General features: G+C 45.8%; 1 protein-coding gene across 2 annotated transcripts in view; it reads left to right on the top strand.

The window, feature by feature from the left end:
• Positions 1 to 25,565, top strand: part of IDH3G (isocitrate dehydrogenase (NAD(+)) 3 gamma) — a 72,171-nt gene that overhangs the window by 1,857 nt on the left and 44,749 nt on the right. For both annotated transcript variants that reach the window (XM_029609446.1, XM_029609436.1), the window contains exons 2-8: positions 6,322 to 6,363; positions 7,676 to 7,687; positions 17,493 to 17,590; positions 23,801 to 23,916; positions 24,243 to 24,303; positions 24,450 to 24,582; positions 24,749 to 24,882. In XM_029609446.1, coding sequence (XP_029465306.1) covers positions 6,322 to 6,363; positions 7,676 to 7,687; positions 17,493 to 17,590; positions 23,801 to 23,916; positions 24,243 to 24,303; positions 24,450 to 24,582; positions 24,749 to 24,882 — 596 coding nt within the window. The remainder of the gene's footprint in view (positions 1 to 6,321; positions 6,364 to 7,675; positions 7,688 to 17,492; positions 17,591 to 23,800; positions 23,917 to 24,242; positions 24,304 to 24,449; positions 24,583 to 24,748; positions 24,883 to 25,565) is intronic.

The following is a 25,565-nucleotide window of genomic DNA, read 5'->3' as shown; positions in this document are numbered from 1 at the left end:
CACTGGCATCCCGCTCCGTGAATGCCTCTGTGGCTACTGCCGCTCCGTGCAGTGTTTTGCTGCCTCCTCTTTATACACTTCCTCTAGACCTGATGGATCCACAGTGTTTATCCCACGCCCCTTTGAAGTCCTTCACAGTTTTGGACTTCACCACTTCCTCCGGAAGGGCATTCCAGGTATCCACCACTCTCTCCGTGAAGAAATATTTCCTGACATTGGTTCTTAGTCTTCCTCCCTGGAGCCTCAGCTCGTGACCTCTGGTTCTTCTGATTTTTTTCTGACGGAAAAGGTTTGTCGTTGTCTTTGGATCGTTAAAGTTTTTCAAGTATCTGAAGGTCTGAATCATATCACCCCTGCTCCTCCTTTCCTCCAGAGTGTACATATTTAGATTCTTCAGTCTCTCTTCGTATGACATCCGATGAAGACCCTCCACCTTTTTGGTCGCTCTTCTCTGTACCGCTTCCATCTTGTCTCTGTAGATACGGTCTCCAGAACTGAACACAGTACTCCAGGTGAGGCCTCACCAAGGACCTGTACAAGGGGATAATCATTTCCCTTTTCTTACTTGATATTCCTCTCTCTATGCAGCCCAGCATTCTTCTGGCTTTTGCTATCGCCTTGTCACATTGTTTCGCAGACTTCATATCATTAGACACTATAACCCCTAGGTCCCTCTCCTGCTCCGTGCACATCAGCCTTCCCCCCCCCCCCATCGAATACAGTTCATTCGGATTTCCACTCCCCATATGCATGACTTTGCACTTCTTGGCATTGAATCTCAGCTGCCATATATTCGACCACTCTTCCAGCTTCCTTAAATCCCATCTCATTCTCTCCACTCCTTCCGGCGTGTCCACTCTGTTGCAGATCTTAGTGTCGTCTGCAAAAAGACAAATCTTACCTTCTATCCCGTCCGCAATGTCGCTCACAAAGATATTGAACAGGACCGGTCCCAACACCGATCCTTGCGGTACACCACTTAAAACCGCTCTCTCTTCAGAGAGAGTTCCATTTACCATCACACATTGTCTTCTGTCCGTCAACGAGTTTGCAATCCAGGTCACCAACTCGGCACTCACTCCTAAGCTTCTTGTTTTATTCACCAGTCTCCTGTGCGGAACCGTATCAAAAGCTTTGCTGAAATCTAAGTAGATGACATTGAGTGCTCTTCCTCGATCCAATTCCTTGGTTACCCAGTCAAAAAAGTCAATCAGATTTGTCTGACAGGATCTTCCCCTGGTGAATCCATGCTGCCTCTGGTCCAGCAATTCTCCAGACTGTAGATAGTTCACTATTCTTTCTTTCAACAGTGACTCCATTACTTTTCCCACCACCGAAGTGAGGCTAACCGGTCTGTAGTTACCAGCCTCCTCTCTGTTCCCACTCTTGTGAAGCGGGACCACCACCGCTCTTCTCCAATCACTCAGCACCACTCCCGTTTCTAGGGATCTATTGAACAGGTCACACAGCGGACCCGCCAACACATCTCTGAGCTCCATCAGTATCCTTGGATGAATCCCATCAGGTCCCATGGCTTTGTCCACTTTCAGATTCTTTAGCTCTTCCCATACATTTTCTACTGTAAAAGGGTTTTCTTCTATTCCACTTCCTTTCAGTTTCTTGTTGTGTAGAGATGGTCCTTCTCCAGGGTCTTCTTTAGTGAACACAGAACTGAAGTATTCGTTTAATATTTCTGCCATTTCTTTGTCACTCTCCACACATTGATCATTACCACCTTTCAATTTCACTATACCACTTTGAACTTTTCTCTTTTATTTATTTATTTAACGTCTCTTATATACCGATAGTGGTTCGCACATCGTATCGGTTCACAAAGAACAAAAAACTTATGGGCGGCGCCCTTACAAATAACAGATAACAATACAAATAACCGGGGGAGGAGGCAATGCAAATTAATAGGTCAATAAATAGGGAGAAACTATAAATATAACATACATAAAACTATATACAAAGCATCAGTCGTCATCAAATACGTCAAGGCATAAATCGGTGGTCGTGGGCATTCTTGGTCGAAGTCGTGGAGCATACTTAATCGTAGGTTGCTGAATAATTATGAATTGGATGGTGTCAGGGGGTAGGCTTGCTGGAAAAGCCAGGTTTTCAATTTTTTTTTTGAACTTGGGGGTGTAGGACTCCATGCGTATGTCATAGGGCAATGAGTTCCATACTGTGGGTCCGGCAAGGGAGAAGGCTCTGCTTATGGTGGAGGATAGTTTGAGAGATTTGATGGGTTGTGTGCGTAAGGATCCTTGCAGGGCAGGGCGGGTGGGTCTGTTGGAGGTACGTGGGAGGAGGGGGGGGGTTGATCCAATTGAGATTGGAGTGTAGCAGACTTTTGTGTATGAGGGAGAGTACTTTATAAAGTATTCTTGAGCGAATTGGGAGCTGATGTATCTGAAAAATGTATCTGAAAAATGTTTTGTTACCATTCTTTATCTCCTTGGCAATCATCTCTTCCGCTTGACTTTTTGCCAACTTTATTAATTTCTTCGTCTCCCTCAGTTGACTCAAATATTGTTCTTTGTGCTCCTCCCTTTGGGATCTTTTATATTTCTTGTATGCTGTTCTTTTAGCCTTAATTTTGTCAGCCACCTCCTTTGAGAACCAGATAGGTTTCATTTTTCTTTTCTTTACATTTCTAACATATAGAGTAGTTGCCTTGGTAATTGCTCCTTTTAGATTGGTCCACTGCTGATCCACATCTCTCTCGTTCTCCCAGCCTTTTAGTTCTTCCTCTAGGTACTTCCCCATTTCTTCAAAGTCCGTGTTTTTGAACTGTAAACCTCGGGTCTTTGTGCTTCTTTTCCATATTTTTTAAGTGATATTAAACCATACCGTTTGATCACTGGTGCTGAGGTGGGCGCCCACCTGGACATCAGAGACATTATCTCCATTAGTGAGCACTAAGTCGAGTATAGTTCCTTCTCTAGTGGGTTCATTTACCATTTGTTTGAACAAAGTTACTTGCATGGCATCCACTATCGCTCTACTATTTTTAGATTCTGCAGATGGGATTTTCCAGTCTACATCTGGCATATTAAAGTCACCAACGATCACCACTTCTCCCTTCTTACCTATCTTATGGATGTCTTCAACCAGATCTCTGTCCAGCTCTTCTTTTTGGTTTGGAGGCCTGTAAACCACTCCAATATAAATGGACGCTCCGTCATCTTTTTTTAGGACGACCCATAGTGCTTCTTCATTGCCCCAACTTCCTTGCAGCTCAGATGCTTGGATATTGTTTCTAGAATATACTCGTGATGTCAGCTGAAAACCAGAATCAATACAAACCACAAAAATTCAGCTGAAAGAGAACTCTGGTGAAGTAGCGTTAAGCAACCTTCATAAATAGCCTCAGTATATTTGTGGCTTATTGATTGAAGCCTGTAACATTCCGGGCAAGTATAATCATAGGTTGCAACACGCTTTAGTGGCACCAGTAGGTGCTGAAATAGTGACACTACCACTGTGCAATTTTAAAAACACTAGTGTGTGTGCACTTATCTTTGTTCGCACGCAGGAGAAGGGCAAAAATGTCCTGAAGCGTGGCCTCGCTTCAGGACGTTTTTGCCCTTCTCCTGCGTGGATATTGTTTCTGACATAAAGAGCCACACCACCCCCTTTTCTATCCACTCTATCCTTCCTTAACAAGTTATAGCCTGGTATTGCTGTATCCCAATCATGAGATTCTGTGAACCATGTTTCTGTGATAGCAACAATGTCCAATTTTGCCTCTGTCATTAGGGCCTGCAGATCTGGGATTTTATTTCCCAAACTATGAGCATTTGTGGTCATAGCTTTCCAGGTTCCCTCTTTAAGGTTATTGCTTTTCCTGGACTCCTTATGAGACTTTAGTTGAGATTTGTTATTCACTTCACTCTTTCCTTTTGCAGTTTTGCCACTGATGACAGTCATCCATCTCAATTTGCTTTATCCTTTGGTTATGGATCTTGAAATTCTGCATGCATTGGGTTTTTTTTTCTCTTTTCTGGTAACAGTTCAATGTTTTTCTCTAGAGCTTCTTCAGTTATTAATATAGGGAAGGCTTTTTGTTCTTGTTGCACTTGATACCATGTGTGTCTTCTCATCACTGGTCTAATTCTACCAGAGCCTACTGTAATCCTGGTTTTTAATGAATTTCTTAATGACCTGTTTGAGTTGGGGGGTATACTTGTTGGCTGCCCATCAGTCAAGAATGGGTGACTGTAGTACACGTGTTATCCTACCTGAGCCTACTGTATTTCTTTTTCTTGACTCCTGGTTATTCTTTGGTATTGGGGAATTAATTTCTGAGTAATGCAATGTGGGTGTAATTCTTGTAATTGAAGCTAATTGAGCTATAACCTCAGTCAGCTCCTTTTTCAAAGAAGAGAGTTGTGCACAGATTGGGCAAGCTCTAAGTTTCCAGATGCTTTCCCTCAGAATAAAGGCTCCACATCTTTAAATATGGCGGCGGCCACTTTTTTAAAAAAGTGCACTTCTTCCCTTAGTCATGAACTTATTTCTATGACTAAGGGAAGTAGTGCACTTTTTAAAAAAATGTTTTTGAAATGCTTTTTTAAAAATCCACCAAAAATTGGACCTATGATTAAAACTGTACCCCTGTGAGCTATCGATGGAGCACAATTAATGCTCTAAAAAATGTCAACAGTTGGGGTTTATATGATGGTCCCATATAACAAAATAATATATAGTGTTATTTTTGATGAATACGTGTTCTTTTTGCAGTTTACATGAATTAAGAATGACAGAGTGTACTAAAAGTTTCAAGGCTATGACAAAAACCTTCTTCTGCTGACATAATTTATCAGATGGCTGTACTGTTGATTTGACTCTATCTGCTTTGCTGTCTGTGATGTTTTACTTCATTTTTATATATGCTACTTATGCCACCTAGAGCTTCAGCATGGGCAGCATATAAATAAATATATATACATTAATAACAATTCAAATCTGTCTTTCTTAGTTTCTCAGGTTTTTCTGGTGCCCTCATGGAGTTCCGTGCTCTGCACACAGCCAGTAAGTTGGTCCTCTCATCTTACTGGCTGTGTGCCTCTGCTGTACCTGTATGCTTAAATCCAACAAAATCACAACCCGCATGCACAAAAAAATCTTTAAAAAGAAAAAAAAAATTTTTTTTTAATTGAAATTTAATCACGTTTGTTAATTTCTTATAAAAGACACAAAAAAATGTTTTGAGGTGTAAGGTAGTCATTTCGTAAACCAGCACATGTCCCAACCAGGTTAACCCGACTCTTACTTTTAATCATGAACGAACCACCGTCCACCCGCTTATTTGTATCACTTTTCCAGCGCTCCTGTTCAGTTGATCAAGCTAAGTGCTCTTTCACGTCGTCATTTTCTATAGCCATATGTCCCCTTGTTCAGTTGACATAACGAAGTGTTCTCTTTTATGTCATTATTAAGATTGATACAAGGATTTTTCATCTACGAAGGAATTGTGTGTGTAAAAGAACGCGGCGGCGAGCTGTTCTCACTAAAAACTTTTTAATCTATTATCTTTGAAATTTTTTGAGAATTTTTGAATTTCTTGATTAAAAGTGATACAAATAAGCGGGTGGACGGTGGTTCGTTCATGATTAAAAGTAAGAGTCGGGTTAACCTGGTTGGGACCTGTGCTGGTTTATGAAACGACTACTTTACACCTCAAAACATTTTTTTGTGTCTTTTATAAGAAATTAACAAACGTGATGAAATTTCAATAAAAAAAAGAAAAAAATTGTTTTTCTGTTTAAAGATTTTTTGTGCATGTGGGTTGTGATTTTGTTGGATTTAGGTATCACCTGCATTGGTGTATTTTTTGCTTGTGTGGTTTGTACCTGTATGCTTAGCATAGGGAACTAGAGGACAGGCTACAATTGCTGGAAGCTCTGCATTTAGCTCAGCAATAGCAGCAGCAGCGGCGGTGGTTGTTAACTGGCACGGGCACACTTGCTCCTGCCGAGGTGTACGATCATCCTGTTCTGAAGAGCCAGTTAACAAACCCTACTCCTTTCTCAGTTCTAATCCCCAGCTCTGTCACTGAAATTTTTTTGGGCAATGTCAGCCAGGGGTCACTTTATTTTCTTTTGCTTCAGGTTACTTAAATATAATTGGGTAACTGTAATTTACATTTCTGTGCTGCTGCTCTTCTTTCCAACAACATACTGATTGGCTGTGAGCTTGTATTAGGGAGCAGGGTTTATTAAGGAACATTTAGGATTAAGGTAATATGTATGTCTATATTTTTGAAATGATTTTTTACTGGAACCTTTTTTTTTTTTTTCCCTTCTCCCTCAGGTTGTAGTTGCCAGTTCAAATAACTGGAGGAGCTACTCCTCGGTAAGTGGTATGGGTTTATTTACGTGCAGTACAGAATCACCCGAGACAGGTTTCCAGCTTTGTCCTTAATGCACTCCGCTGCAAGTAGTCTGAAGTAGAAAGCGTCTTGGATCAGAAGCATGAGGCTGGACCTTCGCAGACCCAGCATAGATTATTTCATTTTATTTTTAATGTAAAAACACTTTAACATTTGTAGTCGTTAATGCAGAAACAGGTACATTGTTCTTGTAAGCTTGTTTATATGAATACAAAAAGTGAGGTGGATTTTGGCTGTGTAAACTGTAGAATAAAGACATACATTCCCCTAGACACGCTGAAGTCAATATTCAAAGTAGTTTATCCGGATTACCTTTGAGTTCTCCATTGACAAGCAGGGCTGAATTAACCATGACACGTGGCATCTGACAGTGCCGAACGGACTCACCTTTCACAGCTTTACTAAATATGCTTGGGAGTTCCTGCCCCTCAGTCTTTGTCTGAGCTTCCACATGGACGAATCCCTATTCTTTCTCTCAAAAAAAAAAAAAAATGAAAACATTTTCTCGCGGTCTAATGCATTTACTTTTTTCTGTCTCATTGCAAAAATGTTTTCACTGCTGCCTCAATGGCTCCTAAAATGTTTAAATTCTACAAAAATTTATCAAAATTGGAGAAGTCCAAGGCCAAGCAGTTCACGGTAAGCATGTTTAAGGCCTGCATTTGTGGGTGCTGGATGTCCATCATGGATATTCACTCCTGCTGTTATTGATGCTTGGGCCCAGACCATGATTATTTGAACTTTTACAGCTGTGGTCGTATGTCCCACAGCCGCTCCTTGTGACCTTGGGCAAGTCACTTTAACCTCCATTGCCTTGGGTACAGTCTTAAAGCTGGATTTATAACCCATGATTTTTTATTGTGGGGGGAGGGCCAGTCCTGCGATATTTTGCTCCTCTCCAACAAAATATCATGGCAATGTCGCCGCATTCTTTATTTTCATGGAAAAGTCTGCGAAACAAAAACTTGTCTGGGGCCTACAAAAAGCACAATGGTGGCCACAATACACAGGGCTGCCATCTCTTTAAAAGGCCATGGAAAGAATAAAATTCAGAGAGTTTGTCTGGAGTGAGGCACAGCAGTGGTATAAGGCTTGAAGATTTTCTTTAATTTGAGTGCAAATGGAAAAGAAACTACTCATTGGATAGTTTGTAATTTTCCTTGTTTTGCAATAAATCTTTAATTGAAACACTTATTAAACTAGTAGATACTTTGCACGGTGCAGTTTATCTGATCTGTTTTTTTTTCTCTTTCCTTTCTTCCATGGTATCAACAGCAACAGATAATCGTAAGTATCTTGTGTATAATGCTTTTACAGAATATAGCAGGCATCAGACACTGTTGCTAGTTAAGCAGGGCATTAAGTATTCTCTTCCATTTTATCTCCTTAGTAGGAGTCGTCTTAAATCAGTCTGGATGGTGCTTATAGTTTCCTAAATAGAGTATGTCTCTGTGCTATGACATTGTCATTTTGTCGGTTGTAGAGCAGCTTGAAGCTTTATGACATCTAGATCATTTGTTTTCCCATTGCTGTGGTTTACAGGGTGTATGGGTTGAGGTCCAGGCTACAACATTTGACATCTCCCCCCCCCCCCCCCGGTGCCCTTGTAGAACAAAGTCTACTGAAATAGTACAAAGTATTCCAGCTTTGAAAGGAATGTGAATTATATTTTCCTAGCATGTAGCAGATGACTCAGGACCAATGGGTATAGTGTGCTCCTGATAGCAGTTGGAGACGGAGTCAGATTTCAATCTGAGGTCAGCACTACATATACCCATGCAAGAATCTCTGCTCTTCAGTATTTCTCCGTCTCCTTAGCAGTTTGGGACTCTACACACGCTTGCTCAGCGTTACAAAATCCAAACCAATGAAGAAAGAAAATTCCAAAATCTTACTTCTACAAGACGAGCCCCGCTCTCCTGCAGTGATACCTAAGGGTCCCTCCCCCAGTCGAGAATTCCTGAGGTGATTTCCGAGATCCCTCAGAGGTAAGCCTCTGTCCGGTAGCTGGCTCCCAGAGTGGACTTAGCCCCCCGGAATGGGAGTGGCTGAGAGGCAGCGAGTGCAATACCGAGCACGGCGGTGAAGGTATTCCCCTCTCCCCCCACAGCCGGAGACCGCCCGGCACGAGACCGGGAAACGCCGAGATAAGGTAAGGTAGAAAACTTTTCTTAAAGTCTCTGGTTTCCGAGGCTCGGATAGCCGCACAGATCGCCCTCCGGCTTCTGTTCCATCGGGTTGAACAGCCCCGTCCGGGCTAGACCCCGATTCGGTACGAGGATCCTCCCTCGTGGAGACCCTCCGGGGGGGCGCCATCTTGCTTGCGTGGTCGCCGGCGCCATCTCCCCCCTTGATCGCCGTATTGTCCGCACAATAGAGCCATGCGCACAGTGGCGAGCCAGGCACATAAATCACTTGTGCGAATAGCGGCGCGCGCACCTGTGCCGTATGCACAGTGACACGCACAAAGGTGCCGGACGCACAGTGGCACGCTCAACGGCGCCAGGCGCACAAATTAAGCCGGTGCGCACAGCGGCGTGTGCATCTCTCCCTAGGCGCACATAACGGCCTGCACGCACATCTTTGACGCACCCAGAGCGCATATCTAAGCCTCCTGCTGCGTGCATATAGGCGCACAGACGAGTTTGATTGACTCCACACGCTGAAATCATGGCACCAGCAGCCAAGAAAGCCAAGGGACAAGCTCTCTGCCCTGCCTGTCACCTGAGAGCGGCACAACACGAAATGGCTTCTGCCCTGTGCCTGCAGTGCGAAGAGGCCCTGGGGGAACCAGGACAAGGCCCCCCCCCCCCCCCCCCCCCCCCCCCCGGCCAGTAGAGGAATCCGGTTCCACCAACAATAGTACCCTGGACCTCTCTATCCCCGGCTCGGCCCCTACTAAGTTGGGCCCCTCGGGGAACGCCGCTGGCTTCAATATGGACCCAGGAACCTTTTCCTGTGTAGAATTCTTCAAAGGGCTGCAAACCTTTGACCAGGCACAATCGGTGCCACAGCCTCCACCAGAAGACCAAAACCTTCCAGGCCCCTCTCATCCTCCCTGAGACATGCCCCCTCTGGACAAAAGCCTCCTCTTAGGGGACACGGACATCTCGGAGGAAGAACCAGACTCCCTGGAAGAAGGAGAAATCCCTCCAGGAACGGAACCATACAGAACCATGATGCGTTTCTTCTCCAGGGACGAGTTACCAGACCTCGTGTTTCTGAGCCTGAAGGAGCTGGCCATCCCAGGCACAAGCACCACAGCGGAGCCAAAGACGAACCCTCTGCTGGTCGGGCTCAGTCAGGCCTCACGCCATTTCCCTTTGCTGCAGGCCGTACAACAACTGATCGACTTGGAATGGAATGCTCCGGAGGCCAGTTTCAAAATAGGATGGGCCCTAGAAGCTCTATATTCACTGGAATCCTCAACCAAAGAACTCCTGGTGTTCCCCAAAGTGGACGCCATGGTCTGCGCTGTCACGAAGCGCACTACCCCATTCCAGTCGAAGGAGGAGTGGTACTCAAGGATGCCCAGCAATCCATCCTTAAACAGTCATTTGATGCAGCAGCTATGTCACTACAGATCGCTGCCTGCTGTGCCGTGGTGACATGTGCCTACTTATCACTTGCCAGGAACGCTACCACACCCGTCGAAACATTAGAACCAGCAATATCCTTCCTCATGGATGCGACGTCCGACCTGGTGCGCACCTCAGCCAGGGGTGTCTCATCCATTGGGGCAGCCAGAAGACAACTATGGCTCCAAAGCTGATCAGCCGACGCGACTTCCAAGACTAAACTCACGAGAATGCCCTTTAAAGGAGCCCTCCTGTTCTAAAGCGAACTGGTGAAGTTAGCTGACAAATGGGGTGAATCCCCAGTCCCTCACCCTTCTCCCCAAACATCCAAGGGCAGAGGATCACAGTGCTTTAGACCGTAAAAGGAATACATACCAAGCACCTCGCCCCACAGGCAGGGGCCAGTCCTTTCAAAACAAACACAACAAGAGGGGAGCCGGCTCAGGTCCAGGCCCCAGCCGCACCCCACAATGAGAATCAACAGACCCATCCACAGGAAGAAGCCAAAGGGGTAGATTTTAAAAGAAGCGCGATCAGCCTACTTTTGCTTGCGCATCAGACTCAAGCAAAAGTACGCTGGATTTTAGTAGATACGCGCGGAGCCGCGCGTATCCACTAAAATCCTGGATCGGCGCGCGCAAGGCTATCGATTTTGTATAGCCTGCGCGCGCCGAGCCGCGCTGCCTCCCCCCGTTCCCTCCAAGGCCGCTCCGAAATCGGAGCGGCCTTGGAGGGAACTTTCCTTTGCCCTCCCCTCACCTTCCCCTCCCTTCCCCTACCTAACCCACCCGCCCGGCCCTGTCTACACCCCCCACTTACCTTTGTCGGGGGATTTACGCCTCCCGGAGGGAGACGTAAATCCCCGCGCGCCAGCGGGCCTGCTGCGCGCCGGGCCGCGACCTGGGGGCGGGTACGGAGGGCGCGGCCACGCCCCCGGGCCGTAGCCACGCCCCGTACCCGCCCCCAAACGCTGCCGACACGCCCCCGGAACGCCGCGACGACCGGGCCCGCCCCCCGACACGCCCCCCTCCGAGAACCCCGGGACTTACGCGAGTCCCAGGGCTCTGTGCGCGCCGGGAGGCCTATGTAAAATAGGCTTCCCGGCGCGCAGGGCCCTGCTCGCCTAAATCCGCCCGGTTTTGGGCGGATTTAGGCGAGCAGGGCTCTGAAAATCTACCCCAAAGTGGGCAGGTTTGCCCTATTCTACCAAAGATGGGTCGAGATAACATCGGACAAGTGGGTCCTAACCATCAAGAGGGACCATCTGGACTTCCACAGCATCCCTCCAGACAAATTTGTGAAATCCCCTTGCCACTCCCCCTCCAAGAGAACGGCAGTGGAAACCACACTGACAAAATTGCTCTCCATAGAGGCTATAACACCGGTGCCCACGCACCAACAAAATACTGGGCACTATTCCATCTGTTTTATTGTCCCCAAGAAAGAAGAAATGTTCCGGCCCATTCTGGACCTCAAGTCTGTCAACCGCTACCTGAGGGTACCACACTTCCACATGGAAACCCTATATTCGGTCATAAGGGCAGTACAGCTGGGAGAATTTCTGACCTCCGTGGACCTGTCAGAAGCCTATCTGCACATCTCGGTCCATCACGACCACCAGCGCTTTCTACGCTTCGCGATCATGGACCACCACTACCAGTTCCGGGCGCTACCCTTCGGACTAGCTACTGCCTCTCGGACATTCACCAAAATAATGGTGGTAGTGGCAGCGACACTGAGGAAAGAAGGAATCCTCGTACACCCTTACCTGGACGATTGGCTGATCAGGGCAAAATCTCCAGAAGAAAGTCATCAGGCGACCACCAGAGTCAAGAATCTACTGCAGAATCTCGGGTGGGTTGTCAACACAACCAAGAGCTGCCTGTAGCCCTCCCAATCACTAGAATACCTGGGAGTCCGATTCGACACCCAACAAGACAAGGTCGTCCTTCCCCTTACAAGGAGAAGGAAATTGATGGACCAGTTGAGAAAACCGTCGAATGGCGCTCTCCCCACGGTATGGGACTACCTCCAAGTCCTCAGCCTCATGACATCGACCCTAGAAGTCGTCTCATGGGCAAGAGCTCACATGCGACCACTACAGCATTCCCTACTGTCACGATGGAACCCGATGTCCCAGGACTACACCGTTCGCCTCCAGTTACCGGTTCTTATGGTGGCTACAAGAAGACCATCTGAGCAAGGGAGTAAGGCTATCCCCACCGACCTGGGTCTTGCTCTCCATGGATGCGCGCCTACGAGGGTGGGGATCCCACTGCCAGGAACTGACGGCCCAGGGGCAATGGAACAAGGAAAAGTCGGGATGGAACATCAACCGACTGGAAGACTGAGCAGTCAGACTAGCCTACCTGCGATTCAGTCACAGACTCCGAGGAGAATCGGTCAGAGTCATGTCTGACAACGCCTCAACAGTGGCCTACATCAACCGCCAGGGAGGAACCAGAAGCCAGCAGGTGTCCCTGGAAATAGACCCCCTAATGGCATGGGCGGAAGCAAACCTGCAAGGGATCTCAGCCGCCCACATCGCGGGAAAAGACAATGTCACTGCGGATTATCTCAGCAGAGAAAGTCTAGACCCAGGGGAATGGATGCTGTTGTTCCAGTTGCTAATAAACTGCTGGGGAACTCCAGCCTTGGATCTTCTGGCAACCCGGTCCAACGCCCACGTTCCCAACTTCTTCAGCCACAGATGAGACACACAATCCCAGGGGATTGACGCCCTCGTCCAGACTTGGCCACAGGAAGACCTGCTGTACACCTTTCCTCCATGGCCACTACTGGGTGGGATCACCCGCAAGATAGAACACCACAGGGGACTAGTACTTCTAGTGGCCCTGGATTGGCCAAGAAGGCCGTGGTACGCAGACATGCAAAGACTTCTGGAGGGGAGCACCCTGTCCCTATCTCCACACAGAGATCTGCTCCAGCAAGGACCAATCCTCCACGAAGACCCAACTCGATTTTCTCTTACGGTCTGGCCATTGAGAGGACATGCCTGAAGAAGAGCAGATACTCGGGGGCAGGGATTGACACCTTGCTCCGAGCAAGCAAGTTTTCCACGTCTCTAACCTACATATGAATATGGAGAATATTTGAAGCCTGGTGTGAAGACCGCGACATACTTCTGCGGACAGTCAAAATCCCCACGATCCTGGAATTTCTGCAGGACAGCTTACAAAAGGGATTGTCTCTCAACTCCATCAAGGTTCAGGTGGCCGCATTGGCTTGCTTCAGAGCCAGAGTGGACGGCATCAGTCTATCTTCACACCCAGATGTCTCCCGCTTCCTGAGAGGTGTCAAACAAATCCGACCACCACTTAAGTGGCCGGTACCTCTATGGAACCTCAATCTAGTACTAGACTTCCTAGCGGGAGCTTCCTTCAGACCTACCCGCGGGCTGTCTCTACAGCTTCTAACCTTGAAGACGGCGTTCCTAGTAGCAGCCAAAATAAAACAAGCAAACGGTAACCCAAAAACTCTTTTTTCAATAGTAAAAAACTTAACAACATTACAACCCAACACACCATCTGACACTTCAAATAACTTCTGTAACAATATTGCTTCCTTCTTCAAGAAGAAAACTGATGACATCTCGCACGAATTTAACCTTCTACCAATTCCTAGAAATAATACCCCTCAACTCACCTGCGTTTTCTCCAAATTTTCATCTGTAAACGACAATACCATAACAAAAATACTCACTAAATCCAAACCATCAAATAGTCCTTTTAATCCCTGCCCAGGCTTTTTACTTAAAGACTTAAAAAATCCTCTCGCTCCAATCATTACAAATATAGTAAATGCTTCTTTACAACAAGGTATATTCTCAGATTCCTTAAAACAAACTGCCATCAGGCGCCAGCGAGCAGGGAGGCCACTCTCCATCCTGGGCCCCCGCAAGAAGTGAACACCATCTTAAATAATAAAAAAAGAAACGGAACTATCATCAGGAGGTGAGGGGAAATGGGTGACTGCGATGTGTGACCATGCCCCTCCCCCGACGTCAACTCTTTGTGCTTCATTTACTATTTTTTCTTTTACGTTTTCTGTTAAGTAACCTTTTTTCAAGTTCCTACCTTATGCCTTTGTTAACAATTTTATTATAAATGTTCTCTGTATTTGACTATGGAAATATTTTTTCCTGCTTTTTCTGTTTTATGTAAACCGGTATGATTTGCATTTTAATGTAAGAATGTCGGTATATAAAAATTATAAATAAATAAATAAATAAATTATACCTATTCCAAAAAAGAAAAACCACGATCCTGCTGATGTTACTAATTATCGCCCTATCGCTCTATTACCATCTTTAGCAAAAATCATAGAATCAGTAGTTTTACATCAAATAACATCTTACACACTAACCAACATGGCTTTAGAAAAGGACACAGTACTGAATCCTTACTCATATCATCTTTTGACACCATAATCCGAGGATTTGACTCCAATATAAACTACTTACTGGTATTAATTGATATTTCCGCCGCATTTGATACAATAAATCATGACATTCTTATCACCAATCTAACTCAAATAGGCATTTCCGGTCTTCCCTTACAATGGTTTACGTCATTTATATCCAACCGTCAACAAAAAATCATAACAACCAACCAATCATCACAATGGTACTCCACCCCCCACAGGAGTACCCCAAGGATCAGCTTTATCAGCTCTTCTATTCAACCTATACCTATTACCTTTGTGTAAACTTCTGGACGGTTTAAACTTAAATTTCAAAATTTACGCTGACGATATTCAGTTTATCATACCCTTCACTGATTCCTGGTCTAAAACCTTCTCATTACTGCACTTATATTTGTCTACAATAAAAAGCTGGCTTTCTCATAACAGACTAAAATTAAACACAAACAAAACAGAATTAATCTATCTATCCACTATTCCAGACTCAATTCACAAACCCCCAGCAACATTTATCTTTGAAAACCAAACCATCCCCATAAAAACACATGCAAAAAATTTAGGGGTTATTCTTGACTCCAAATTATCATTGACAAACAACATATCTGAAATTGTAAAAAAATCCTTTTACAAAATTTACATGCTCAAGCAATTAAAACCATTACTTCTGCCAAATGATTTCCGTCTGATCACTCAAACCCTCGTCTTGTCTTCATTAGACTATTGCAACGCTTTATACCTTGGCCTACCTCAATCAACAATTCATCCACTTCAATTAATTCAAAACGCGACTGCCCGTATGTTATATAATATCCGTCGAAGTGAACATATTTCTCCAATTTTACAACAATTACATTGGCTTCCAGTATCATACCGTATAACATACAAAATCTTATCCACTATACACAATCTGATCTATAGCAATGACTCAATCTGGCTATGTTCTCTGCTACGAATTTATAAACCTTCCAGACAATTACGCTCTTTTGACAAATGTTTATTAGAAATTCCTAATGTAAAATCTGTAAGTTTATCTTTGATTCGTAAACGTGCTTTTTCAGTTGCAGGTCCAACTTTATGGAACGCTTTACCTGACTATATCCGACTAACTTCTAACCGTAGAGATTTAAAAAAATCGCTGAAAACTTACTTATTTATCCAAGCTTTCTAACTACAATAATTTGCATAATATCATGTTTTTTTAATTAATCTTTTAACAATTGTTTGTATTTTTAAATTATGTATGTTTTGACCATGTGTAAACCGCCTAGACGGATATATATTTATCCATTGTGCGGTATATAAAAACTTTTAAATAAATAAATAAAATAAATATGTTCAGCCCGTTGCATCTCCGAACTTCAAGCACTATCCTGTCAGGAACCATTCCTCAGATTCACACCGGGATCTATACAGCTAAGCACTGTCCCTTCCTTCCTTCCAAAGGTGGTTTCTCATTTCCATCTAAACCAAACCATCTCGCTGCCATCTTCAGACGAGCATAAGGACTCTGAAGACTCTCACCTTCTTCGCCATCTTAACGTCGGCAGACTACTAGTCCGATACTTGGAAAGATCGGAATCCATACAAAAGACGGACCACCTATTCATCCTTCACAGCGGGAAGAAACAAGGGGAAGCGGCCTCGCAGGCAATCATAGCCCGCTGGATCAAAGAAGTAATCAAGTCAGCCTAAGTAGAGGCAGGGAAGCCTCCACCTCTACAAGTCAAGGCCCATTTCACCAGAGCCCAGGCAGTGCCCTGGGCAGAAACCAAGATGTTGTCACCTCCCCGAGATCTGTCGGGTGGCGACATGGCCCTCCATTCACACTTTTTCGAGGTTCTACCGCTTGGATGTTCAGGCCCGGGAGGACACAGCATTTGCAAGGGCAGTACTAAGTGGGCCACGGGCAGCCTCCCACCCGGTTCGGGAGTAGCTTTTGTACATCCCATTGGTCCTGAGTCCATCTGCTACACGCTAGGAAATGGAGAAATTACTTACCTAATAATTTCGTTTTCCTTAGTGTAGACAAATGGACTCAGTATCCCGCCCATGGCTGCCTCATAATACGGAAACCTCGGGTGACAATCCCAGAGAGCAAGACAAGCACAGGTAAGCCACGCTTTACCCCTAGTTAAGACACCCATAATTACCGGGTGTCGGCGGTTCTTCGTTGAGTGCACTGGCATTCTCCAGCTAGAATTCATGTCAACCAGTTCAAGTTAACCAAATAATCAAGTTATTCAAACACACATATATCCACAGTTGCTTTTCGAGGAGAATACTGAAGAGCAGAGCTTCTTGCACGGGTATATGTAGTGCTGACGACAGATTGAAATCTGACTCCGTCTCCAACTTGTTGAAACTTTAAAAATCAGCTTCAAGGTACTTCCCCAAGAACACACACAGAGGTCAAAATTTAGTACAGATAAATTTGTTTATTATTTAATATTGAAAGCCAATCATATGAGACTTCTGGAAGACCCAGAGTGAGAGCTTTATGTTTTTAGAGCTCTCCCTGTGTGTCTTAGCGTTTGTCAGTGAGTGCTGACTTTTTATAGGTAAAACATACAATGATCCCTAATAGGACTTCATAGAGTATCAGGTACCACGTGTCCTGTGACCAAATCAGACAAACTATGTCTAAGATTCCCTGGCCCCGCCTCCCATATTGAGATCCAATTAGGCCTAGCGGAGACCCACATGTCTGCTGATTATTGTCGGTAGTTCTTTGTTCTGTCACTCTTTCCAGTCTCTTGATCAGACTCTTAATCTCATGGGGATCTCCAGTTACACTGGGCCCCTCAAGTCGAGACAGTATTCTGTGAGACCATGGCCTGGTCCATATGTTCGTTGTGACCTCATGAACCTCCATCATATCTGAATAGGTCTGAATTCATTCCAGATGTCTCCCAGAAGCCATTCAAGCTGAGTGAGCCAAAGTCTTCATGTTAGGCTTACCATCTCTCAAACTGCTATCAGGAGCACACTATACCATTGGTCCATGTCTACACTAAGAAAAACAAAATTATCAGATAAGTCATTTCTTCATTTCTGTCTTTGTCTCATCACAGCCTCCTCCTGCTAAGTATGGCGGTCGTCATACTGTTACCATGATCCCTGGTGATGGCATTGGTCCTGAGCTGATGCTACACGTCAAAGAAGTGTTCAGGTACCCGGGGGAGGGGGGAAGAAGCCTCGTGAGAGGGATTCATATTTTAGCAGAGTAATCCAGGAGTCAGGCAGTACCTCAAATTTGCAATCACAATTTCTTAGCATTCGGATAGGTGGATCTACAACTAGTGAGTTATGCATTTCTACCAGCAGATGGAGATGGCGCAAAGCTGACGTCACAGTATATATATCTCCTGCACTGACATCAACCCACCAGTATTCTCAGTCTCCAGCAAGATGGTGGACGTGCATCTCCCTACCGGGAATTGTGTTAAAATGTTTTATAGAAGGAGAAAAGAAGAAAGAAGTTTATTGCCCCACTCTCCTATGGTAATACCTTATGGTTCATTCCTCAGTTGAGTTTCCTGAAGTGATATCTTCAGATCCCTCTCTCCCTCAGATGAGTACCTTGGTCCGGTAGCTGGTTTCTGCTGGCATGGACTTAGTTGTAAAAAAAACAAAAAACCAACCTGAACGTTCGTTTGTTCCATAGGGAAGAGTTGGATCCTCTAATCCCACATATGTTATCGGAGCTCGGTGTGGCGTTATCTCAAGTGGTGCCTACCCAGGGCTCAGTGGATCCGGTCCTGGCGGGCCATCAAAGATGTTTCCGTTTCATCCCATGGTACAGCAGTTGATGGTCCAGGAGTGGGATGTCCCTGAATCAGGCCTGCGAGTATGCCGGGCTATGGACAAGCTGTATCCTTTGCCCAAAGAAACTTTAGAGCTTTTGAAGTTCCCTAAGGTGGATGCCTCTTTGTCGGCTGTGACAAAGTGGACCTCAATCCCCGTAGCTGGAGTGGTGGCCCTGAAGAATCTCCAGGATAGGAAACTTGAGGTCCATCTGAAGCGGATATTTGAAGTTTCAGCACTTGGCATCCAGGCAGTCATCTGCAGTAGCTTCATGCTCCAAGCGGGTCTCCGCTGGGTCCAGCACTTGCTGAACACCCAAGACCTTCCACCTCAGGAATCAGCACAGGTGGAACGCTTGGAGGCGACTGTGGCATATGGGGCTGATGCCTTATACGATCTTCTATGTACTTCCTCCAAGATGATGATGTCCACCGTGGCAGCAAGGAGGCTGTTGTGGTTACGCAACTCGTCAGCAGACATTTCTTCTAAGGTTCAGTTGAGCGCTCTTCCTTTCAAGGGCAAATTCCTCTTTGGCGAGGATTTTGGAGCAGCTGATGTCTGAAGAATTTCAGGTTCTCTTAACACTTAACAGTCCGCCAGGTCCAGTCTTGGGTGGTGGCTTATCCTGGATCACCTAAATCACAGAGTGGACCTCGAGGCTCTGCAATGGTTATAGTGACCATGGATGCCAGCCTATCCAGCTGAGGAGCAACATCAGATCCCAGTGGGAAAGTAACACTCTCTGCAACGGCCTCATATGAGCAAACATCCACGGGACCAACTCCAGGGTGGACGCCATGGAACAGAGGACCTGCAAGCAGTCCCAAACCTTGGGGAGAGGATCAGACAATAGGCGACTAACTTGTTGCTTCAACTTGCTGCTCCGTTCCTCCTGAAGGAACACCTTTCCCACTCTTGTGTCGAAGCTGGCCTCTAAGAAGTCCAGTACCTGAGTCGGAAGAAAGTGACTCTTGTCCTGATTGATGACCCAGCCGAGGGGGTTCCAGGAGACGCACGACCCGACCTCATATGAGCAAACATCCACGGGACCAAGTCCAGGATGGACGCCATGGAACCGAGGATCTGCAAGCAGTCTCAGACCTTGGGGAGAGGATCCGTCAATAGGTGGCGAACTTGTTGCATCAACTTGCTGCTCCGTTCCTCCTGAAGGAACACCTTTCCCACTCGTGTGTCGAACCTGGCCCCTAAGAAGTCCAGTACCTGAGTTGAAAAAAGTGACTCTTGTCCTGATTGACGACCCAGCTGAGGGGTTCCAGGAGACGCACGACCCTGGCGACCGATGACTCGCAGAGGGCTATTGACTTCACTCGGACTAGCACATCCTCCCTCCTGAGAGCTGTCTCCATTACTTTGGTGAATGTGCGAGGAGCTGTGGCGAAACCAAGCGGGAGGGCACAGAACTGGAAATGTGCCACGAGGATCATGAAGCGCAGCAATCGTTGGTGATTCTCGTGGATGGGGATATGCAGGTACGCTTCCGTGAGATCCAGGGAAGCCAAGAGTTCCCCACTGCAGACTGCCACAATGACTGAACATAGGGTCTCCATCCAGAAGTGCAGCACTTTGAGGACCTTGTGTGGAAGGTCTTCGAGTCCTTGTGTCGCGAGCAAGGGGGTCTCCCTCATCAGGCCTCGGTGGCACAGATCTTGGCATTGTTGCAGAAAGGTTTAGGCAAAGGGTTATCTTTTAATTCCCTCCGGGTGCAGGTGGCAGCCTTGGGGTGCCTCAGAGGCAAAGTTCATGGTACAGCTGTTTTGGTGCACCCACCAAACTGAACAGCCCTAACTTCCTTAGCCTTACCTCATAGGGCAGTCGTTCCATGCAACTTATCATTTTGGTCGCCCTTCTCTGCTCTTTCTCTGGTGCAAATATCTCTTTTTTTGAGATGCGGCGACCAGAATTACACACAGTATTGAAGATGTGGTCTCACCATGAAGTGATACAGAGGCATTATAAGATCTATCGTTTTATTTGCCATTCCCTTCTTAATAATTCCTAGCATTCTGTTGCTTTTTTGATCTCCAGAGCACATACTGAGCTGATGCTTTCAATGTGTTATCCACTATGACGCTTAGATCTTATTCCTGGGTGGTAACTCCTAAGATTTAACCTAACATTGTATAACTACAGCATGGGTTATTTTTCCCTGCAAGCATCACTTTGTACTTGTCCATGTAAAATTTCATCTGCCATTTGGATGCTATTCTTCCAGTCTCACAGGGTCCTCCTGTAACACTGGTAAACAAAGTTTTTGTTTCCTTCAGGCTTTTTGGTGTTCCAAATAGATTTTTTGATGCTGATCACAGATATTACTTCGAAATTTGTACATCATGTAAGGTTTTTGAGAAACAGCCAATTTTGTGTTACAATAATTGTGAAATTTTAAAGCATAATCTCGCATACATATATTTTCTTGCTGGACAGTAGGTTTTATGATTTTTAAAATTCATGTCATATTTTTGACGGCCATAAGCAATGTAAATGTAACAGAGACTAACTTTTTAAAAAATACACCAAGAAACTCTGTCTGATCATGTCAGAACTTGCTTGGGCAAGCCCCAGCCCATAAGTGATGCCAAGATAAAAGAAAGTGTTTTCGTTGGCCCACAAATCCGAGCTGTGATGAAGGACAGCCACTTTGATGGTCTTCTGCAAGGTACAGAACGTGTTGCGTGGACAGCCTTCAAGAATGTCACTTGTCACTTTCTAGGCAATTATGAGGCAGCAGACTATGTCGAACAGGTTGAAAATCTGCTTCAGGCATTCAAATTGATGAAGTGCAACATGTCATTGAAGATACATTTTCTTCATTCCCAGTTGGACTTCTTCCCAGCCAACCTTGGCGCTGTGAGTGACTAACGTGATGAAAGGTTTCATCAAAACATTGTCAAAATGGAGAAACGGTATCAAGGCAAGTGGAACCCCTCCATGCTGGGTGACTATTGTTGGACTCTCATCCGTGAAGCGTCGGACAATGATTACACAGAAATTCTGTGGCAAAACATTTTTAGTTTTGTTTTCTGGTGCCAACAATGCCATTATAGCTTATGCCGCTACAGACGTAACAATGTTTAACATATATCACACTTTTCTGGCAAATGGTACGTGATACAGACATAATAAGTGTATATTTGTGTTCAACTTGTTAAAATCTACTTGTTTCACCGAAGATTGTGGGGGAAACAAAATGTTCCCAGAAATTTGTTTACCAGTGTAAATTATCACTATCCGCTTGAGATTTAACTACTCTGCATAATTGTGTCATCCGCAAATTTGATCATCTCACTCATCATTACCCCTTTCCAGATCATTTAAAATATATTGAAAAGCACCAGTCCAAGTACAGATCCCTGAGGCACTCCACTGTTTACCTTTTTCCACTGTGAAAACTGACCATTTAATCCTAGTCTTTGTTTCCTGTCTTTCATAGAGATGAGTTACTGGCTCTGATTTCCCAGACATTAAAGATGCTAAGGGTATTGGGGGCTGTTTCCATGTCTGGGCCAAAGAAAGATCCCATTTTGGGTTTTTTTTGTGTAAAGCCTCCTGTTTCTTCCCTATTACGGAGGCTATTCAAAAATTTATTGATAGGGAGGCTATTCAAAAATTGATTGATCTTGAATGGGATGCCCCAGAAGCTAATTTTAAAGGGGATGAACCTTGTTAGGGCTGTGCACCCTGGATCCGGCTGCGAGAGAGCAATTGCGCTTTCCAAAAGTGGTTCCGCTTGTGTGTGCCGTCACCAAGCGGACAACTATCCCTTTAGAAGGAGGAGCGGCATTGAAGGATCTACCAGATAGGAGAACTGAGGCCATCCTTAAACAGGCCTTTGAAGTGATGACAATTTGCAGATAGTTTCTTTTTGCTATCTGATGCCTTGCTCTTCTTTACTTCTCTCTCAGCGTCGATGAATCTGGTGTGAATTCCAGGGCAATGAAGGAACCGGCAGCCGTCTTTTTGGCGGATGCAGGCTGCGACCTGGTCCACACTTCGGCCGGAGGGGTGCCTTCGGTAATAGTGGCCAGGCGTCAGCTATGGCTCATGAATTGGTCGACCGATACAATTTGGAAGTCTGATCTTACAAAATTGCTCTTTAAAGGATCACTCTTTTTTGGGAGTGAGCTGGAAAAAATGGCCAATATGTGGGATGAGGCCCAGGTTCCTTGGTTGTCAGACGATAAGAAGCAGACTCTGTGTTCCTTCGGCCCGAGATGTCGTTCTAGGGGTTTCAGATGCTTTTGACACTATAGAAGAGCAGCTTCTCAGAGGACTCAGCCTTTGGGTAGGTCTCATTCCTTTAGTCCCAGGCAACCCAAAAGGAGCACAGGCTCAGGTAGTGGTGTGCCAACCCATCCCCGGGAACAAGAGATTAGGGGGGGGGGGGTGTCACTATTCTCTTTTTTTTATCGGAGGTGTGTCAAGATCAGATCAGTGGGTTCTGGAGGTGATGAGAGAGATATGGATGAATATTGCCTGTTACAGTCTTTGATTTTCAAGAGGCATATCTTGAGGTATTTAGAGGTTTCTGAGCCTCTCAGGAAGACGGACCGTTTATACTCCATGGTGGGAGTAAACAGGGTAAGCTGGCGTCGTGGGCTGCAAAAGCCTGCTGGATTAAGGAGGTAGTCATGTCCACGTATGTGGATGCTGAGCAGCCGTTGCTAGTCAGGTTAGGGCTCATTCAACTAGGGCTCAGGCAGTGTCATGGGCAGAGATTAGATTGCTGTCTCCCGTCAAGATTTGCCGAGCTTTGATGTGGTCCTCCTTACATACCTTTTCCAGATATTACCGCCTAGATGTGCAGGCCAGAGGATGCAGCCTTGGCATGTGCGGTATTGATCGGACCATAGGCATCTTCCCGTCCTGTTTGGAAGTAGCTTTGGTACATCCCACTGGTCGTGGATCCACCTATCTGAATGCTAAGAAAGGAGAAATTACTACTTACCTGATAATTTCATTTTCTTTAATGAAGATAGGTGGATCCACCTTCCCGCCCTTGGCTGCTGGATAGTGGTGCTATTGTCCTCCTGCATGGCTGTGTGTTCCAGGAGTTACTGGTAAGTGGCAAATCAGTCTCTAGACTAGTGTTATTACACTCCTTGTCTGAGCTCAGTGGTTTCCTGTTGGCTGAGTGCTGGAGTGGTGGTCTATTAATAATCAAGTTTTTGTTAGTTTGTCCACAGTTGGCTTTTGCAAAGAATACTGGCGGGCTGATGTCAGTGCAGGGATATATATATCGTGACATCAGCTTTGCTCCATCTCCATCTGCTGGTAGAAGTACATAACCCACTGGTCGTGGATCCACCTATCTTCATTAAAGAAAAAGAAATTATCAGGTTCGTAGTAATTTCTCTTTCTGTTCCCAGTTACAATTGGGTAATAAAGTGAGGAACAGTTGCTCGCTAACGTCCGACAGAGAGATAAAGAGACCCCTCTGCAGTTACCCATAGAGGAGCAAGCTTGACTTGAAGTGCTTAGCTCATTATACTGACTGAGATGGGCTTACCTCTGCTTGGCTAACTCTTTCTCTTCCATTTCTGTCAATACCCTACAGACATGCCTGTGTGCCAGTGGATTTCGAGGTGGTGAATGTCAACTCCTCTGCCCGGAATGAGGAGGACATACGGAATGCTATTACTGCCATCCGCAGAAACCGAGTGGCACTTAAAGGTATGTGCTGCGGTCACAGGACTCCTGAGGGGCAGGCTGAGAAACTGCACTATGCTCATAGAATGGGATGAGCTTCTGAAAGGGAGGCAGCAACAACATATTTGTACTGCCGCTGCAGATCAGACTCGCCTTCACCCTATGCCTGCAACCAGGCTGGAAATTCTGAAGTCTCGCTGGAGAGCAGAGGGCCATACGCTCATTTTCGCTCAGTCCACCAGCCCATTAGTCTTCCTTTCTACGTGGGTCTCTCTCCTTCCCCGCGTTTTGGTATCATCTCTTGTATTATTCGAGCTGAGCAGTTTATTTATTTTTTTCCGGTCTTGCAGGGAACATTGAGACAAACCACAACTTGCCTCCAGCTTATAAATCCTGGAACAATGTCCTGCGGTGAGTGACTGTGGGTGCAGAGGGTGGACCCCCTCCCCCCTTGGGCAGTATCTGTAGATACAGGGTAATGTGCAAGAGAGGGTGAGGGAGAACAAACAGAAAAATATGATCATTAGAACCTGGAATTCTCTCCTCCACCCCTGCAGGACAAACTTGGATCTCTATGCTAACGTGATCCACTGCCAGAGCCTTCCAGGTGTCCCAACGCGTCATAAGGAAATTGACATCTTAATTGTGCGTGAGAATACAGAGGGGGAATACAGCAGCCTGGAGCATGAGGCAAGTGCTAACGTTCCTTACTCGATCCTTCTGTCTTTAGTGGTTCCCTTTGCTACAGCCTACACAGGCCCCTTCCAAGCCCAGCCATCATTCCCCTGCCTCTTAAGTCTTTCTATTTGCTTTCTTCCATTTCAGTAGATTTTAAAAATCTCATTTCCACCTGCAGAGCGTCACGGGGGTGGTGGAGAGCCTTAAGATCATCACCCGGGTAAAGTCACTCCGCATTGCAGAGTACGCCTTCAGGCTGGCACGGGAGAAGGGCCGCAAGAAGATTACAGCTGTGCACAAAGCCAACATCATGTACGGTGGGCAAAAGAGAATTGCAGTCATTCACAAAGGCAGCCTCCTGTTTGGCAAGTTAGGGAAAGGAAAGGAGGTACAATGACAGACATACAGAAGAAGGGAGATGGAGGGATGGGGAACGGAGATGGAGGGACTGGGGAGCCTGTCTGCTACTATGCATCTCTTGTCTCCCTCCCCCACCTGTCGGGGCTGTTACTTCTTATATCTACACAGTCCTAATAGTTCAGGAAAAGACAGCGTGTTTTATCCACGGAACTAGACTTTTGTTTGTTGGACTTTGTAGGATTAGCATTTAGAAGAAAATAAACAGTACATATCTCTAACATCCTTACCTTACTGAGCATCAGTTTATACTAAAGAAAGATCTGCACTGTTAGAGGTTTTAAACATGCTAGAAACCTTAGCCTGCATCAGATACCGGGAGCTAACCCACCCAACTTCAGGAAATTCCCCTCTGTGTAACTAAAAAGCAGTCTCTGGCTGGAGCTCTCAGGGACTGACTCAAGGGGAAGGCTTGCTTCCTGGTGTTTGCTACTAGCTGGCTGAAGGGCGTCACTCCGCTCCTGGCCATTCTGGACTTTTTTGTAGGCTCCCAGGTACCCAGGCAGGGCTTCCCTCTTGCCAGTCTCCCGGATACTCCCGGTCCTCCTCCTCCTTTGCCACAAGGGGGTGGGGGGGTG

The sequence above is a fragment of the Rhinatrema bivittatum genome, chromosome 1 (genome assembly GCF_901001135.1).
Source record: "Rhinatrema bivittatum chromosome 1, aRhiBiv1.1, whole genome shotgun sequence".
NCBI lineage: Eukaryota > Metazoa > Chordata > Amphibia > Gymnophiona > Rhinatrematidae > Rhinatrema > Rhinatrema bivittatum.
The sequence above is the reverse complement of the archived record's forward strand: the minus strand, read 5'-3'. Positions and strand labels throughout refer to the sequence as shown.